The sequence below is a fragment of the Alligator sinensis genome, unplaced genomic scaffold (genome assembly GCF_000455745.1).
Source record: "Alligator sinensis unplaced genomic scaffold, ASM45574v1 scaffold738_1, whole genome shotgun sequence".
In the NCBI taxonomy this organism is placed as follows: Eukaryota; Metazoa; Chordata; order Crocodylia; family Alligatoridae; genus Alligator; species Alligator sinensis.
This window is the reverse complement of record NW_005842382.1, coordinates 642,827-662,634: the sequence shown is the minus strand read 5'-3', so window position 1 is coordinate 662,634 and position 19,808 is coordinate 642,827. Positions and strand designations below refer to the sequence as shown.

Here is a 19,808-nt window from a genome sequence, read left to right as displayed (position 1 = left end):
CACCTGTCCCCATCCCCTGCTTGCACCCCCAGCCCCGTGCTGGCTGGCCCCCAGCCTCCAGCACTTAAAAAAAGAAAACAAAAAGCCTCTACTCACCACAGTAGCAAGGGCTGTGGGGACTCTGGGGCCTCCTGGCAGTGCTCCCCCCACACAGCAGGGGGGGCAGTGGGGCCTGGGCTGGGGCCGCTGCGGCTGTCACCCAGCCCTGCCCTGTGCAGGACGGGCCCCAGTGACCGCAATGGCAGCTGCTAATGCTGAAAAGTGTAGGGGGGGGAAAACAAAAAGCCTCTACTCACCACAGTAGCAAGGGCTGTGGGGACTCTGGGGCCTCCTGGCAGTGCTCCCCCCACACAGCAGGGGGGGCAGTGGGGCCTGGGCTGGGGCCGCTGCGGCTGTCACCCAGCCCTGCCCTGTGCAGGACGGGCCCCAGTGACCGCAATGGCAGCTGCTAATGCTGAAAAGTGTAGGGGGGGTTGGGGTTTCCCTCCTCTAGTCCCCCCCACCCCTTACTTACTGGCACTGGAGCACAGGTCCAGCTCCCTGTGGCTGACATGCTGCCTGCCCTACACAGACAGTCAGTGTGCTTCAGCACCGGCATGAGGTTCAACCATAGAGATGCTCTGGCTGCTACCAAAGTGTCTCTGTGGAGGACCCAGCCTCTGGTCGCCTGAGCCCAGCTCCACTTCTTTTCTCTCTGTTTTTTTTTTTACTCCAGATATCCAGGAGTCTAATTTTGCCCCTGCACTGCAAATTTGCAGTGCGGGGAACGTTTTCGCATTCCTGCATGTGCCTCTTGCAGTGTCTCAAAGGGCTTTGAGATGCTGCAAGACACACATGTGCACTTGTTTGGATGTGCCCCTTAGGGCTATAATTCCATCTCACTATTGATTTCAAAGCTCTGTAGTATTTGAATGGAGTGAATGTGAGAAGACATGAAGTTCATGAGAGAAAATGAAATATCTGGAGGTATTCTGAAAACATCAAGGTTACACAAGTAGCAATTAGAACTTTGGCAGGACAAAGTTAGAAGAAAGAGGGCCCAATGCCCAGCACATGAAAGCTGTAAGCATCAAATAGTGTGTAAATTCAAAGGATTGGGCTTTCTAAGTTGATACTAAGTGAACCTAACATCTCATTATGTCTTTGGTACCATGGATCTTTATTTCATTATCTTCTGTATCTTAGACCATTTCCAAAATAGTTCACAACAGTCTATCAGGATAATAGGTACTTCAGCTTCTACAACATGGTGACAATGGAGGTCTTTACCTAAATTTTTGGTTTGTTATTCATAGGTGCTAATCATGGCATTTATAATTCTAAGGCCACATACAAACATTCTGTTTCTAATGGGAGAATCACCACTGTTCTGCTAGGAACTACACACACACAGATTTTTCAGCCTTTTCTCCCAGAGCAAAAATGGTGGTTCCAGAAGAAAATTCAGCCAACTCTAAGCAAGTAGTACTCGTACCCAAGAGATTTTCTCCTGGGAGAATGAATGCTTGTACACCAAGGTTCCCTCCAAGCTGTGCATGTGCATGACTGTGCACACTTTAAAACCATGCTGCGCACAAACTTATTAAGGTTGTGCACCTGCCCAGAAGAGGAGCTGTGCTACAACTTCGCCAAGAGGAGCTGGGCAACGAGATGGGCGTGGAACATGGTGGAGGCACCAGGGCTGGTGTGGGACACTTACCGGAGGTAAGCTCAGGCAGCAGCTCCTCTTCAAGGCCATGTGCTCCTGGAGGCGAGGTGGAGATGGGGGCTGGGGCTGGGGCTGGCACGGGCTCTGCCAGCTCCAGGGAACTGCTCCATGCCCCCGCACACCTCAGGGAGCACATGGCATCAGGGCTCGGGAGTGGAGCAGTTCCCTGGAGCTGGCAGTAAGTGTCCCACACCAACCCCGGTGCCACCCTTCCAGTTCTATTGATCAATTGTGTCTGGCCCATGGCTGGGCCACAGCATCAATTCTACCAACTGACTGTGTCCGGCCCATGGCTGCCCCACAGCACTCCACTGTGTTTCTCTGTTTAGCAGTTAGCATGGAGATGGGTAGTGGGTGGGGCCCACAGTGCTCCACATAGGGCCAAACCCTGCCCTCTTCCACCTGGACGCTTACTGCAGGACACTTACTGGTAGACCGCGCCAAAAGGGGGAGGTGGGACTGAAGCGGCATGCTCACGAACTGCTACTCCTTAGAGGGAACATTGTTTTACACTCCCATAGCTTAACTCCTTCTTGGGACCAGGAGGAATGGATCTATGGGGAAAAGCTTCCACGTTACCCAGAGACTGGGGTCATCTCAATCTACAGAAGGCATGGGGTACAGCTGTTCCCACCCCTCCTGTAGACAGGGAGGGGCAGAGAAACCACTAGCTGCCCTCTGCTGGCTCCTCATGCACTGGAGTTCTCCGTGTGAGAAGCAGAAGTAGGCTTTGCCCCCTGCTTAGTCTGCTCAGCTCCAGGGGACTGTGATTCAAGTCCCCCGCTTGCTTCTGATTCTGGAGTTCCCAGAGTGAGAAATGGGCAGGGGACTTTGCCCTGCTGCTCTAGGACTGGAGCAGCCTACACATTCCCCAGAATGGGATCACCCCAGTTTTGGGAAGGCACAAGGAGCAGCAGAGCAGCTGAACACCTATGCTGCTCCCTCTCTCTCAGAATCATTGCTAGAGGTAGAGATTTTCCACTTCTGGCAGTGAACAAGCATTTGTATGCAGCCTCAGTTTATATTGCAATATGTAATATACAGATGATTCTCTGACTATAGTGAGCCTGAATCATGGAAGAAGACTAAAAACTACCAGTGAGACAGCTTTAAGGGGCCAAGGTGACACATACTTAAAAGTTATTTTACACTCTTTAGTAATGTTCCAAATGCTGTCTGTTACACATAAAAATATACATAGATATTACATATGTAATATACAAGCCTTCTAGCACCAGTCATGAATTTACAGCTATATAGACAAAACAAACCTTGCTGTAATAATGAAGCATAACTCTTAGTATCTTATTGGTAACATATCAGTGTCTTAGTAACTTTTAGTATCAACTTTAAATATTCCACCTACAAGTTGTAAAAGAACCATATTAATTCAAAATGTCTGTAGTCATTGATAGCAGACTCCTCAAAACTAAACCTTTCTCATTTTTTATGTTTTTGCTTAGATAATGTTCTTGTATTTTTTTTTTTATCTTGACTTGTATGTATTCTCAACAATAACTCCAGGTGTACATATTTTTGACTGGGAAGTATTTTTTTTTTTATCTTGACTTGTATGTATCTCAACAATAACTCCAGGTGTACATATTTTTGACTGGGAATATTTTGCAATGTCAATTCTAAAAAACCTGATTTGCTTTTTAAATCAATATTTTTCAATTTTTTTGCAGTAATATAATGTCTAGTTACAGTGAAAATAATATAAGACTTTTAAGTAAGTTACTGCTACCTGTATATGCATTACAAAACATAGTTCCTCTGTACACCGTGGTTTCTCCAAGTACTGCTCTTGAGAATGCTTAGGAAGATATTAAGTTTTCTCATGTCAGCCAGCTTCATCTTTGAACGAAATTTTTTTCACAAATATTCAAAAAACTTCAGTTGATGTAACGTCCGTCACTGGTCTATTTATACCATATCTCATTATTCACCTTTCAAAATTGCCCATGCACACATTTTTTTAGTGTATATTAGATTAGCTATTTACAGCCAGATACACTTAGGTTCTCAATTATAGTACTCATGAGCCTTTTTGAATACTTTTATTTCATAAGCTCTGATCAGTAGCTTATAAAACATGCATCGTGTCCTAAAACTTGACAGAATAAAGTATGAAAGAAATGCCACCCTTAAATCATGCCTCTGCAGAAGTAAGCAAGCTAATAAGCAGAATGTTAATTTTTCTATTACCAAGCCTGACTAAAAATACTGTACCTAAGGAATCCTGGTTATTGAGAGAATTTTTTCAAGAGCAATCCAAAAATAGATTACTTATAGGACAAGCAAATACATGATTACAACTTAATTTTTCATATATAAAAGGTCTTACCTCTTTGCTTCCTTCCACATCTGATTCACTGCTAAATTCTTCTGTATTTAAAATTTCAAAATCTGATTCTCCAACAGCAATGGGTACTGTCACAGTGAGGCCTGGGTTGTTTATGAACGACATGTAATCATTTTCCTCAATTATGTATTTTTCCACACTGCTTCCTGTTCCTACACCACTGGTAGTTCCATTCCCATCTCTAAGATAATTAAGATCTTTGCTTATCTCAACTACAGTATGGTTAGAAATGCAGCTGTCTTTCTTGTTGTTTAGCTCTTCAAGTGCTTTGATTTCCTCTAAAGCTTTTTGCTTTCTAACAAAGGCTTTTTGGACGAATTCCCGTAATTTTTTTTTAACATAATCTATTCCCTTCTGAATCCTTGCCACAGCAATCTGGAGGTTGTTCATTTCATTATCATCATCTGTAGCAGCAAGGTTGTCTGAACTAAACGAACTCAGCAGCAAGGCCAGAAACAGGTTCAGTACCTAAAAGAGGAGAAAAGAGAGTTGTAGAGTATATATGCAAATATAATGAATCAGTAGTTTTAAAGAATACTATTAAATTAAAAGGGAGTATACTGTTTGTTTCCAGAAAGAGTACTCCCTAATTTATTTATTTAATACAACCTAAGGACACCTTGTATTAAGAAACCTGAGAGGTGTTTCATACATTTCTCTTTTGAATGTGTGTTGTCCCTTTGTTCACACAATGAAAATAGACATGTTAGTTTTTTGTCAGTTTAGCTTTTTCTTCTCTTTTTTTTTGCTAGCAGTTGCTTAGATTCTAAATATATTTGATCGTTTAAAAAATTAAACATTTTAAAACTTCTAGCTGGCATGAAGAATAATTTTCCATTTCATGCGTGAAAAATGAGATCAACTGTAATAAAAAAACTAATATGGTTCTATAGACAATAAATAGGTTATTCTCTTCTAAAGCCTGCATATTGTAATAGTAAAAAATATCCTCAGATTTTCTAACCACTCTTTAGGATGTTCTGTCTGGAATGTAATTTTCAGTTAAATTCTGTAGCGTGGATTCATTGTATAGAACAAAGTATTAGCCTTTATTAAATTTTATAACATTCCAATAAGAGTATTTTTAAGAAGTTTTAGTTTTCAATCTTCATTACTTAGAATACGACCTGCAAATAAAAAAACAACTAGTTTCCCCTTCTTTCCATTTAGCACACCCTGACTTTTTTTGCTTTTCTATAAGAATTTTAAATTAAAGTAGCTTTCTTTGTTCACTAGCAATATTAATGATGCACTTTCAATGCTGCAAGGGAAATATGGTTTATTAACTACTGCTGTAAGCTAACAGAGGTCACGCAAAAGGACAAAACGTCCTAAGTATTATTTCAACAAGGTCTTCAATAAACTCTGAACACTTCTGAACAGTTAAAGCAGTGATTGTTTCATATGTATCCCTTCAAGCCCCCAGTCTGTATAAGAATGTAACATTCCTGACCAATTAGCGGTTTTTAAAGTAGGGGTATTTCAGATAACATTAAAGGACTGATAATTGGATTTACAAGCTTTGGACCAGAATCCAAACTATAAATCACTGACCATAATTCAGTGACCAGAAGCTTTCATCTGATGACAGCATTTATATAATCAATCTGTTTCCTAGTAATAAGTTTTCATAGCATTTGAGAAAAATGCTAGGCTGAAATTTTGTTCTCATTCATAGTGATGCATATTCTGGGCATAATTTGAAACAAAAATAAAACAGAACAAAAATAAATCAATCTTGGTATGTTCAAAATTCAGCATGTAAAATCTCCTGGACCTTTCCTGTTACATAATAGTGTCCAAGTCTTAAGACCTTTCATATACAAAAGTTACCATACAGCCAGAGAAAATTTTGGGTACATAAGTGATGCAGATCAGGCTGAAATAAGCAATAAGCTTTCTAAGTGAAGACTAACGTTAATAAAGTGCAGAGCAGGATTCATTCGGCAGGGAAAGGAATTATTTTACAGTATCTCATGTTATGCAACATGAATGGTGCGTGCCCTCGGCGCCTAGAGGGGAATGGCTGTGCCGGTGGCAGCGGGAGTATGGTGGTGGGAGCCTGGCAGCGGTGAGTGAGGAGATCCTGCAGATGCCACTGGCACTGTTGGCAGTGGGGCGGGGGAGTGGAGAGCACTGACCAGGGGTTGGCAATCACCCACAGGCAGCAGCGGCAGTGACAACAGCAGCCAGGGACGGTCATGGACCGCCCGCAGACACTGCTGGCAGTGCCAATGGAGGGGTAGCGAGCTGCAACCACCAGGAGGTGATTTTTTGCAAGGGGTGCACCGCCATATGCAGAGGATGCACATGCACCTGCGCGCACCCCCTACGCATCACCCCTGTTATGCAAACTATGAAAACAACAACAAAAACAACAACAAAAGAAACTAAAAGCTAAAATAATAATACAAGAGCAGTGGACGCTTAAACACTATATTCACCCTATTTTTTTAAAAGTTCCAAATTGGTACATTAGGCATAAACTTGGCACACTAGCTTCCTGTTTGGATGCAAATTCAGTAAATCATTTATGTAATTTTATTCTTCTAGATATGTTATAAATACAGGAGCAAATTTGGAGGTCTCTGCAAATGGCGTAGTTTTTAAATAGGCATGTTTTTAAAAAGTATATATCCAAAAAAGTGACAAAGATCAAAATTTACAAACTTAGATACATAAAATTAGGTCCCTAAATCTAAGATGTACTACATAGAGCAACCTTTTTCATTAATGTACAAAGTCTAATAAGTGTCTTTAAGGAATATTTTAAAGACATTTGACAATTTACCTAAAGTCTCATGGACAAAAAGGGAAGAACAGCTAATAGAATTACATAGAGTTGCCTTCAGACACAAGTCTGAGCATGAGGTGCTGTAATGTACAAAGCACAGTACCAGGGGGACTTGAGAGAGGAAGTTAGCTGTTTTAGTCTGAAGTCAAGCAGAAGGCAGGGCAGGCCAGCACCTTAGAGACAAACTGGTTCAGAGAGTCATAAGCTTTTGCAGGTGATGGCCTACCTTGCCAAATTTGGGGAGACAGTCTCACTCATGACTGCACCTCTGAGTTAATAATTTTCTGATCATTCACTCTGTGGTTGGTAGGAGTTAAATGTGAAGTATCAGCTTTATTCCTGCATACTTGGACCCAGGATAAGGACATCTCCTTATCAGAAGGAGTGTTCTTCCTTCCCTTTACTCCTCTTTGTGGACATGTAGTCCAAGTCAAAATCTAGCATCATAAAAAGAGATCTCCCTTTTCCCTCTTTTCTGCAAAGAGTCTGGAATACCTAATTGCTTGTTTTGTGAAGTATTAGATACACTTTTGGGTTAGAATGAATTTTTGAAAAATGCTGATTACGTACCACCAAGTTTCCAATGACCATGACCAGCATGAAAACTATAAGGCACATGGTTTGGCCTGCAACCTCCATGCAGTCCCACATGGTTTCTATCCATTCCCCACAGAGCACTCGGAATACAATCAAGAAAGAATGGAAGAAGTCGTGCATGTGCCAGCGTGGAAGTACACAGTCTGTGGCAATCTTGCAAACACAGTCTTTGTAGCTTTTACCAAACAGCTGCATGCCAACCACAGCAAAAATGAAGACAATGATGGCCAGCACCAAGGTTAAATTTCCCAAAGCCCCCACTGAGTTACCAATAATTTTTATCAGCATGTTTAGTGTTGGCCAGGACTTTGCCAACTTGAAAACTCGAAGCTGAAAAATAAGAGCAAAGAGGCAATGTTAGTAATAATTATAGTGAAGGTCTTCATGAAATGTTCTGTATTGCAAAATGCTTTATTTTATGGTTACAGAAACATTTTATTCATATTTTCTATGGAAGTTATCTGTGGTATATCCTGTAATTCAGAAGCTTTAAGGCTTGTTCCACATTTATGACTAGAAGATGCCATTTTGGCACAAGGAATTAACCTGCTTCTGGGAAGCAAAAGATGCAGGTTTAAATTCCCCTACATCTGGGTGAGTAGGGCCTAGAATTGGAGTCTCTTGTCCCCTGAGTGAATGCCCTAATTGCTATGCTAGCAAGCTAAAACATGGAAAGGCACTTCTCCTCTTCCACATACTCTTGTGTCTTAACACCCACTAATCATGGGTTTTTAGCCTGGCCATGATTTCAACACTTACCCAGCTTTATACACACATCTGGGCAAGTGTACAGCACCTAGAGTGCATCCCTTCTGATCATACTCATTAGGTTTATGGAAGCTTGTTCACGCTGCAACTAGAATTAAACTGAAAACTTTGTATAAGTGTCAAAACCAGCACTTACATGGCTGTACAATGTCAGGGCCACTGATCAGGTATGCCCGGCTGGGCCAAGCACCTGAGTTGTCACACCTACCCCTGATCTCTGGCTAATAAAACTTCCCCAGTTCTCTGCAACTGGATTGGTTGCTAAAAGTGCCACTCACCCCTTATAAGCACACCTGTAACTTTAGGCTGCAGGCAATAGCATGGCTTTACATGCCTCAGTCTGTTCTGGCAAGCCTTGTGTTTACTGCTGTCTTATTCTCCTGTCTCCTGACTCAGCTTTGGCTTTTCCTGACCCTGGTCTTGGATCTTCCCTGAACCTTAGTGCTGGCCCTGGTCTCTCTGGTTTCCTTGGTATCCTGACTCAGCTTGGCTTCCTGACACTGATCTCAGGTCTTCTTTGGAACTCCATACCAGTTCTCCGACTCCTGGCTTCAGACCTCAGCGTATGGCTCGGTGTCACTCGGATTCCCCTCTAGCTCCCCTGGAACTCAGTCCCAAGCTCTCCATTCTGCCAACACAGACTCCAGCTTGGTGCTCCAGTATCCTGTGCCCCCGCCCCGCTCTCCCCCCAGGTCACTCCTAGTGGCCTATCACAGGCCTGGCTGCCTATGTCCCAGCTGAACCCTCGCAAGTAACTGCCAGTAAGGTATGTACACTGAACTAGGATATAGCCTTTTGTTCAAGGTATTGGTAAACCCTTAATGGGCTTAGTTTCACTTATCAGAGAAATTGTCCAATAAAGTAGGTAGGGTTTTTTGTGTCTGTTTTGGGGCTTAAATAGTGTAAATCAAGTGTCTAAAAGTGTTCAGAGCCAAAGCTCAACACCTCTGGAAGCTGTTCTCCCTGGAGGTCTGCTAGATCTTTGTTTTGGTAAGCTTCCATGTAGTACTGGCTGCGCTGGCCTACAGCGAACATGAAAAACATTGTTCACTTTACTTAGCTTAATAACCCAAGTATGATATCATATGACATATATTGAAGCCCACTGCACTTATTACTGGTGTCCTGACAGTTCTCTTCTTTTCCCATTAAAAATAAATGTTGTAAATGGTAGATGTATATCAGGAAATTATAGAAAAGACAAATTTAGTGTTTGGAAGGCAAGAACCTAATTAACAATTTAGTAACTTTTATGATTGTACTGGTGAGACGTGCTTAAACAACCTCAAGTAGCTTTTAATAACTTTGTTTTCCTGAGGAGTAGAGATTAATAAGTTACATATATGTCCATATACAATACATAGACAAATAAGGTGCTTTTTAAGTTATATGATCCATTCATAGACTGATATCTTAAATGGTGAAATTGTGTGTCTAAACAATAGCATTTTTCATTCCATCATTGCTAAATGGTATTGCTAAATAAAATGTTATTGGTAAAATAACATTATTGCAAAAAAATCTAGCAAAATAATGTGTTTTCCTTGTATACCTAACATATAATTAAATTTGTGGCTAATAATAAATAAATAAATAGGATAATACCATATTTACTTACATATCATACAAACATTTCTTCCAAATACCAACCCTCCAAAATTGGGTTATGTTTCAAGGGTAGGGCAGGAGGAAAGCTGATTTCTACACCAGAATTGTAGCACAGGGACACTGTAATGGTTTCTGGGGCTGTTTTTTTTGCTTCCAGTCACAGGGAGGGAAGGGTGTCACAGTTAGCTTTATTTTTCAGTGTCACAGTTTTAACCTTTTCACAAATTGGCAGTAGCTTTCTGCTGATCAGCTAAAAGCTACTGCCAATTTGGCAGTGGCTGTGAAAAGGTTAAAACTAACTTTTGTTTAGGCAGCAATAATCAGGATTCAGCCATGTGGTCAAGATCCCCTGTGGTTAGGATTCAACTAAGACTGGAAAATTCCTTTTTTCTTCATTCTGCCTTCCCTAAACAGGGCACATATGTCTTATTTGGGGTTATGTGGTATGCAAGAAAATATGGTGTATCTAGCATTCATTTTAATGACAGTTACAAAGAGAAGTGAACCAAGTGAAAACTGTGTCTTTGAAATCTATATAATTTTAAAAAGGGAGCTGCAGTTGGTGTCTATGTCAGTGTCCAAATATTACAATCATGAGCAGCAGGTAATATATACATATTCTAGACCTGATTCTCAAAATGAGGGATACACAAAGATATGAACAATTGACCTCACACTTGCAATGATGGAGAGTACATGTATATGCACATTGGTCAGTGATACTGCATGCTTAATATTTAAAACCACACTCCAAAGTAATGAAAATAGACCTGAATTTTTATTGCTGGGCCCAGGTGACAAGTAAACACCCCCTGATATCTAATTTCACTGCTATACTTCCTTACAATATCTTGATTAAAAAAAAAAAATTGGCTTCTATGAATTATGTTCGTCTTTTGGTAAAAGCCCACATTACATATTGCATGTATGAGCAATGCAGATTTCCTGAATGTGCCTTATACACATACTGTGGCTTAATTTTCAATGTACATTAGAACCTAGAATATAAAGCATGAAAATATGTATCTATTGATATATTTACCAATCTGAATGATCGCAAAACTGATAAGCCTTCAACGTTTGCAAGACCAAGTTCCATCAAGCTAAGGCTGACAATAATGCCATCAAAAATATTCCAGCCCTCTTGAAAATAATAATAAGGATCCATGGCAATTATCTTTAGAACCATTTCTGCTGTGAAGATCCCAGTAAATACCTAAATACAGATTATAGTTAGTCTAATTCTATTGTGTGTGCACATAAACTAATGTTTCTAATCCATGTAGTGGCTGCTCCTAAATATTTATACACAATGAATTTAGTAATTAAATTATTTTTACATGAATACAGACATAACAAACAGAAGTTTAATAACTGGATATCAAAGTTTCACCTCTAGTTCACCAGTTCATTGTGAAAGAAAAGCTTTACTAGTGGCTTATAATATTTTACAAAGATTACTTGGGGTGCTTTCAGTTCAATTCCCAGAAATTATTTAAAATAAAGAGCGCACACAAATAGGCAATTATTTGTATTTTTGCTGAGTTCTCAGCAGAGAGATTAAGGACAGAGACAGAGTTTGAACTTCGTTCTTCCTCTAGAGGTGGTTTGCAGGTGAGAACTGAAAAGTATAGGTGGATTAGTACAAGGAAGCTTGTTCTCCTGTACCGATTCTGAGAATAAGAAAAGCATTTCATCTCATGCTGCTGAGAATGTAGCACTTAAGAAGCTCCATACTCATATGAAAAAGAAAAGAAAAACCCCAAGGGTAAAAATGTGCTTTAAAACATTTGAAAACACAGTGAAATGGCAAAAGGCCCACTGATTACAGTGGGGTGAGGATTTCAATCCAAGATCTCTTCTGCATACATGTATTGATAAGCAGCATCTAGAGTACAAGATGATTTCTAAGCAAACTGATTTCTAATCATCTAATATGATTTCTATTATTGGTTGTAATTTAATACTTAAGAGGTTTTGCAATACCATGGAAAGGCATCCTGTGACTTCTTTTCCCCTAGTTGTCTGTGAAATTCATGCACTCTATTGCTGTACTGTGACTGTGCATTTCTTTCACCATGTTCTCAATTCCCTTCTCTCCCCCTTCAGGCTAATTCAGTGGTAGCAGGGCAGATTTTTTACAATACTATGCAATTGTAAATAATACAATCAGAATTTTAGAATTTTAGAGGCTATAAGAATAGCATGTGTAACAATATGGTTGCATTATCACTATCAAAAAGCAAATACCTATATTTTAATAAATGTTACTTCTTTTCTGAGAATAACCAAAATTATGCTATTGAAAAAGGAGATGTAGAAACAAAATTATATTATAATTAGAATGACATAACTACATAATGTTTATGGCAAACTAAGTGCAATAAGGGAAACAACTCTTTACAGAAAGGTACAGTGCAGTGGAGGAGTCCCCTGTGGTTCAGTGGTAGAATCCTTGTCTACCACATAGGAGACCTGGATTCAATTCCCAGACATATACAGCTATTGACATGGAGGCACCAAACATCTGGACTCCATCTGGTCTTTGGATTCTGTCTCAGTGGCCTAAAGGGAGAATGGAAGGTCTGGGCAGCCTCTACTCCTCTAAAAATTCCTGCCTAGGCATATGCATTGAAGGTCTGGGTTGCCCTCTTGCATATACCATGATCCAGCAGGATCAATGGTTGCTACAGTTCAGAGAAATAAAAGACATACCGAGGATCAAAGAAATGAAAGCCTTTCAGATATTCTGACACCATCCACAGGCTGTTTTCTCCTGAGGTTTACAGTACTATTAAATGCAATGAAAATGAAATAGCAGATAGCACTTCTTAGCAGAAGTGAGTATACTTTGTCTTATGCTTATTGAATAGTTCTGAATCCTGAACCAATTATTAAATTATTTGAAAAATGAATCATTGCATTTCTTAGGTATTTCTTCCTTCTTATTAGAATACTGCAAGAGTGCAACCTTTTGTCTGTCATATCATAATCAATCCTCAAACAATAGAATATGATGTCACAAACAAAATATTTTATGCAAACAACCAGATTAAGGTAAATAGACTCATATAGTGAAGAACTGGCAATTTAATTGAGACCAGCAGGGAAAACATTCTCTACATCCCTAATTAAGGTAGTAGGTTATTAGAATGGATAGTTTAAAGCTAAGTGTATGAATAAAAAGGACATCAGAAATTCAGAATGGCAAAGGAGAGAGGGGGAGAACCTTGGAATAACAAATGGTTGAAGTGAGATGTTTTACTATTAATCTTCCCAGAGACAGAAAATAACACCTTCAGGCAGAATATTCTCGAATGTGTGATGAAAACAAGGCGCAAGATCAGTCACTTAAATTCTCAGTGAGAGGGAGGGAACTGCATGTTATTAAAAAGCACCTTACATTATCATTTTATTTCTCTTTTCTATTCCTCTCTTAATAAATCCATTTAAAAAGATATTACCAAGGTGCATGGGCTAAACAAAATGTATCCAGTATTTAAAGCATCCTCCCACTGGTAAATCTTTCAGCAGTCCACATGAACAGAAGCTAAAATTCTTAACACCTACCAATGAACACTTGGTTAGTTTTTGGTTCCCATGACAAGAGGGTTTTTTTTTCTCTCAAATATATATATATATATATATATATATATGTCTACACTATGTACAATCATACCCAGGGATTAAAAATTTATAAGAGTTCAGTTCTCAAGCAAGCGATTCTTGAAAGTTTAAAAATCCTTCATGCTTGCAAGGATGAGAATGACAAGTGAAAAGAATCAGGGAATATATCATATATGTTGTTGAGATAGCTAGACATGACCCCAAAACTACCTGTTTAGAAAGAACAGCATGTATAACCCTGTATTAAGCATTAAACTGAGTGTTCAGACCCACATGTAAAACTGATCCAACTCTACTTCTGCATGTACAACAGTTAACAGAAGCCTGTACTTAGCTTTGCTTTATATTGGACTTTGTTCAATGCAATACTATTATCAATATTACAATACTATATAACATTTAATCTGGCTTCAAAGAATGAAGGCTTCTGCTTCTGCTTGGTTTATTGTTGGTAGATTTATACGTGTTTGGACAGTTTCTGATGTGGAATAAAATATACCCTTTTAGTTTGGGGAATAATTTTCCAGTAACCTAAATTGTCAGTGGCATATTACTAGTAAGGAAAAGACAATTTCCAGAAGTAGGATTACATTATAAATGTAATGAGAGCAAATTTAGAGAGCTTTTCTGATACCTGAGTATTTTATTCCTGATACTATAAAAATATTTTCTGTGCAAAGAGTATTAAAGGAAGCACAATGGAAGATAATTAAATTATCTTCTAGGGGTTTATAAAGACATAGGCTCCTTGAAGCCTATCTTAGACTATCTGTCAAGCAATTTTCCTAAAGTTAAGATTATACTGTCAAAAATATTCAGTGGTTTCATTACAATTTAAAATTATGGGCCTGATTCTGTTTGTGTAGACGTTTAGATTTGACATTGCCTTCAGTGAAAGAAAAGCTACCTTGTCCAGAAAAATCCCAGGTACTCTGTTTAAACTGATTACAAAAGGCTGTCTGAAATTCAATAAAACCTAGCTTAAATTTATTTTGAACTAATTAGAGGGTTTTTTTAAAAGGAAAATGCAATGTTATCAACACATATTGGATTACAGGCCACTTACCAGGTTTCCCACAGAAAGCACGCTGCTGAACTGCTGTGTCATTGGGTAATGTTCCATTGCCATAAACAATGTGTTTAGAACAATGCAGATAGTAATAGCAAGATCAACAAATGGATCCATCACAAACAAATTTACGATATGTTTTACTTTTAACCATGGACTCCAGCAGTCCCAGATCAAGAAAGTGTTTGCAAATCTGTACCAGCATGGTGGGCATTTCTGTCTGGATTCCTCAAGCTCTGAAAAAAAAATAGCATTAACTCCAAAAAACCACAAATTATCCCATTAAAATGGTACTTTTAATTTAAAATAGCCTACATGTTTATGTTCAAAAGAAATAAGTCAAATACAAATTATGCACCCAATGTTTCCAATCAGTGTTTTTATTTGTATAAATATAATAAAAGGATGGTATTTTACATTACTATATACCATACATGGTGAGATCTGTGCTACTAAGCACATTTGTTTATTTTTTAGGATATATAGTGAATCATTAATATCTTATTCTTCATTTAAAACAATATTTTTTTAAAATATAAATTAATATTCAATTTTTAACGAAAAGCAGTTTTACTATGTCTGTTTAGTATTGTCTTCTAATACAATATATTTATCAATTAAGAAGCAAAGCTATTGTAACAGATTGTGCCCTCAGTTGGGGATCTTTGTTTTATTTTTCTTCTCTGTTTACCCATCCAAAAGCATATATTTCTAGAAGGTAAGCTTTAAACAGTGTTTTTAATACAAGAATTAACATCCAGTGTTCGAACTGGGAGCTGTCTAAGCCCCATGTGTTGCCCAGATGGGTGGCAGACATGATCTTACAGCTCCTTGTGCAGTAGGACCTGTCAAAACCACATGTACTAGTCAGTTGCTCAGTATACGTGGCTTTATAGCTCCCCATGCTTTAGGACCCGGCAAAAATGTGTGCCACTCAGGCAGCTCCCCAAGCACTGAGCTGATTCTCAGGGCACCAGTTTGGTTCTCTACCCTAGTTGACAATCTTATTGGTTTTATTTGCTGGTGCGGGGGGAGCCCATGCTCCCCTGCACCTGCAAGTAAAGTGCTGCTACAGTCTAATCCCCAAATCATTCATCCTGCCATGCATGTGTGGGATGGCAGTATGTACAATTGTTGGGGTCAAGGATCAGATCCCACCATGTCTTAAAGTGAATGTCTGTCAAGGGGCTTAGAGAAACCACCACATTTGTAGTCACTTACAAAATGTCTGACTACTTTGAAGTAAAGTCTAGTAGAAAAGAAGACTATTCTAATCTCAAATTTTCAAAGACTTCTACAGTCAGTTTTACAAGAGAATAGAGGATTTAAACCTTCCTCTCATTACAATAAAGTATAGACTGATTTGTGCTTCTGAAAATCAAGTGACCAAGGAACCATTTAAAAAACAAAACAAAACCCCTCTGTTGAAATTCCAACTTTCAGATGAATTTGACAAGTATTTTAATTTTTTTTTTCCTGAAAAAAATCTTTATTGTTCTCTTAACTTCACTATTTTAGGCGCTTGTAGATTCAAATGGAAGAGTATTTTTTGTTTGCAGTTAATAGAAAATCACCACTAGACTTATGCCCTTCTAAAAGCTTACCTTTCTGACCTAGTTCTAGTGGCAGTAGCTGCTCTAAGGCCCCTCCTACATGTTACATATATTATGCAATTAACTGGTTAAACACACAATAAATTTAGACTAGCCACACATGCATAGTAATTATCACATGATAAAAATGACTATTCAGCTATAAAAAGAGCCAGCCAGCTACAAAGTTAGTACTTGAAAATGTGTAACAACTCTATATGTGGTTTCTAGCCAGCTTTAATTTGAACATGTAGCAAGGCCCTAAGAAAAACCTCAATTTATTGTTCCTAATCCAAAGTCTTTTTTTCCCCCCCTAACAATGATTTTTTTTTCCCTCAGAATATGTTCTGGGACAAGAGCAATATATGAGGAATGATATCTTACAAATCTTGATGGAAAAAAATGGTTAAGCATTTAGAGTATGTGATGGAAGTGCTTGATAATTTTCTAGCCTTGTAATTATAAAATTACAAATTAAATTTGTTATGTCTTATCTTAAATGCAGTCTCCACAAATCCAGTGAAAGGTGTTTCAACAGAAAATGGGTTGCATACCTTCCATTGTATTTGTTAGTATACTGGCTATACTCATTGCTCTTTGTCTTGCAGCAGAATCTTCTAGCATGTCCATGGAAATTTGATAAGAACTTAATCTTCTCTTTCTTATTTCTGTTTCTGTAGTTGTGCCCTGGAAATAAATTGCAAAAGAATTAATCTGTTTTTTTCCATGTTTTTCCCATGTTTTTCCAATCTTTTCCAGCAACTTATTAACAATACAATATGCCAATCTCTAGTGCCTCAAAATTCTTCTCCAATATGTATTGTGTCCAGTGTATTAGGCTTTAGCTAAATAGCTATAGTTTCTGTGTCATAAGAATTTTCAGTTTTCTTCTAAGGGTTGTGTGGAAAAGGATTTGAGGATTTGTAAGCCAATCTTACAAGTTGCCTACTTGATTTAGGGCACTTGAAGCCAATGGCTTTTCCTTTTTACTAAAGTGACTACTAGGACTGCATTAAATTTTGCTGGCAGATATATTTTCACTAAATTAATCCCTTAAGAAAAAAAGAAGATGCAGGCTATTACGATGATCCCTGGAGAAATATGCTGAGATCTTGCCAGCCACAACATGGCAATAGCAAAAGAATATTAAATTATTATTTAAAAAAGAGGTTTTGATACAGGAAATACAGTAGTTCAAAAGTAATGATGCTATTAAAATGCTCATTCCCATCCTGGTGAGAAATCTCAAAACTTTCACAAAAGTATGGAGGAATTTCTTGTGAAAGAGAAATCAAAATAAATTAAATCTCATCATGAAGTCTCAATCTCATAGGTTTGCAAAGAATATATAAATAACCATATATTTTCCTAGTTGTAGTCCAGATTACAAATTTTTAGGACATACAAAATAAGATGGTCTTGGATTTTCTGCTCTCTTTTCATGATCTATTTAAAACAATGGATGTTAGACTCCAATTTAAACATTCTTTAACAGGATGCTGTTATTTGGCATGTACTTTAGGAATGTGAAAAATGGGCCATATTCAATTCAGATTTGGCCCGAATCGAGGGCAGTTGATTTGAGTAATTGATTTGGATCACTGACCTGATTTTGATTCAACCAAATGTGAATCTTCAGATTTGATGTTGATTCAGAGAATCAGGGATTTGGCCATAGACACAGTTTTAAATGTTTACATATCTCGAGGTACCAGGTGTGGCTCCTGAACGCTGTGATGGTGGGGCAAATGGAGCATCCCACAGGAGCATGGGGGGTAAACTTCCAGACCACTTCTGAGTCCATTTCTGGGTCCTCCATGGATCACACGGGGGACCCCCCCCCCCCGAGCCCTCCGGCTCAGCAATCAGCCCAGACACAGGAGGCACCAGTCACCGAGCTGGGGGGCGGGGAGGGAGGGTCCCCCATGCACTCCCCAGCGGACCCAGACATAGACCAGAAGTGCTTCTGGTCCACTTCTGGGTCTGCTGCCAAGTACTCTGGGAAGCCCCCTGCACTGCTGTGGAATGCTCCATCTGCCCCAGCATCGTAGCATTCACAAGCCACCTGGTACCTTGATATATGTAGAAAAAACATTTAAAGCTGTCTAAATCCAAATCATCAAATCTCTCTGAATCAACTCGAAGGGTTCTGATTCTATTCAGAGAGATTAAAAGGTCTCCTGATTTGATTCAGATTTGGAGATTCGGCCGCCGAACTCAGCCGAATCTCCGCCGAATCGAATCAGTGACCAAAGCTTTGCACAGCCCTAATGTACTTTTTTGCCATGTACAATTTTTTTTCTTCTTTGGAGGGCAGCTTGGCTTAGTGGCCTGAACACAGGGGAAGTCTAAGTAATTCCTAAGTCCTGACAGCTTTCCAACTCCCTTTGTGGCTTTGAGCAAATGACTTATTTTTTCTGTCTTAGTTTTACTGTGTGTGGAAGAAGGATAATAATGCCTGCATATTTCTCAAAAATGTTCCAAGGATTAACTGATTAATGTTGGTCTAGTGTGAAGATGAAAAGCCCTTTGAAAGAATTAACTAGTATTATTCCTTAAGAGAAGATTCTAGACATAATCAGGATTAATCTTATTAGAGGAAAAGGTCTATCACTTGTGCATAAGAATGCATATACCAGCTGATGTTTTCTTAGTTAATTTGATTTTCTAATCTGAAAACCTCAATCAAGATGGAAAATAAACATAGAAACAAAAGCAAGATATTTATACAAATATTGAGATTTCAGTACTACTGTTTAATGTGGATGTTTTAAAAGCAATACTATTAAAACGGGTTAGTGCTATACTGATTCAATCCATTTTTAACAATATTATGGCATTAACATTGCCTATGTTTTGGTAAATGTTTGGAAGTATCTGTTTTGGGATTACATAAATTTATAACTCAATGTGAGATGCAATGAAATTGCATGAGTGTGTAATGCATATAAACATTTTGCTCATTAAAATCATTGTTATGGATTTTTTTGATTCCCACTGCAGTTGTTGTGGTTTTTGCCATTGACTTCAAAGGGAAAAGGATCTAGTCCCTATACTTGTTTATTCCATGTGTTTGGAAATAGTGTGTTTCTACTCTGATCTAAATGGCAAATTCCTTTCAAATACCTATCCTATCTATAGATCTCTTACTGAAGAATGCATTTAGGAAAATCCACTGTGCCCAAACCATTTCCAATTGTGCTTGTATTACAATATTATTATTAGTTTATCTAAAGTCACCTCTGGGAAAAGCTGTCCAGTAGGCGAAGTAAGAGCTGAAGGTCCTCCAACCAAGGAAACCACTCCATTGCAGTCAACAGTGCTGTGCATCTTTCCATTTGCTGGAAGTGCTGGTACCATCCTGAATGACATACTAGTCTGGCTAATGTTACTATTGCGCCGTTCTCCATGTTTGTTTGGAACAAAAAGGGAATCCCTTCTGCTCTCATTATCTTCAAGAGTGCTGTGTTCATCATCAGCAAAGTCATTTTCTGATCCTATATCCTTTGCTCGACCTCTGAAACTGAAAATACTTGTTCTACTGTTACGCCGTGGGGAAAACAGAGAGCCACGAATGCTCAGCAAAGACTGGGGGTAAAGGAAACCAAAACACAGCATTAGTATCTGAAACATCAAAATATAATCACTTGTTTTCTCATAGTAAGTAAATAACATGTTCA

General features: G+C 38.7%; 1 protein-coding gene across 10 annotated transcripts in view; it reads right to left on the bottom strand.

Moving 5' to 3' along the window:
- LOC102368144 (sodium channel protein type 2 subunit alpha-like) overlaps positions 1 to 19,808 on the bottom strand; it is a 107,244-nt gene that overhangs the window by 52,368 nt on the left and 35,068 nt on the right. For 6 of the 10 annotated variants that reach the window (XM_006029479.2, XM_025210956.1, XM_006029480.2 and 3 more), the window contains exons 11-16: positions 19,369 to 19,716; positions 16,683 to 16,815; positions 14,534 to 14,772; positions 10,883 to 11,056; positions 7,438 to 7,794; positions 4,056 to 4,541 (exon numbers count right to left, since the gene is read on the bottom strand). In XM_006029479.2, the coding sequence (XP_006029541.1) occupies positions 4,056 to 4,541; positions 7,438 to 7,794; positions 10,883 to 11,056; positions 14,534 to 14,772; positions 16,683 to 16,815; positions 19,369 to 19,716 (1,737 nt within the window). Of the gene's footprint in view, positions 1 to 4,055; positions 4,542 to 7,437; positions 7,795 to 10,882; positions 11,057 to 14,533; positions 14,773 to 16,682; positions 16,816 to 18,972; positions 18,978 to 19,368; positions 19,717 to 19,808 lie in introns of all 10 variants that reach the window. The other 4 variants (XM_006029483.2, XM_006029482.2, XM_014522642.2 and 1 more) reach the window with 2 other exon arrangements.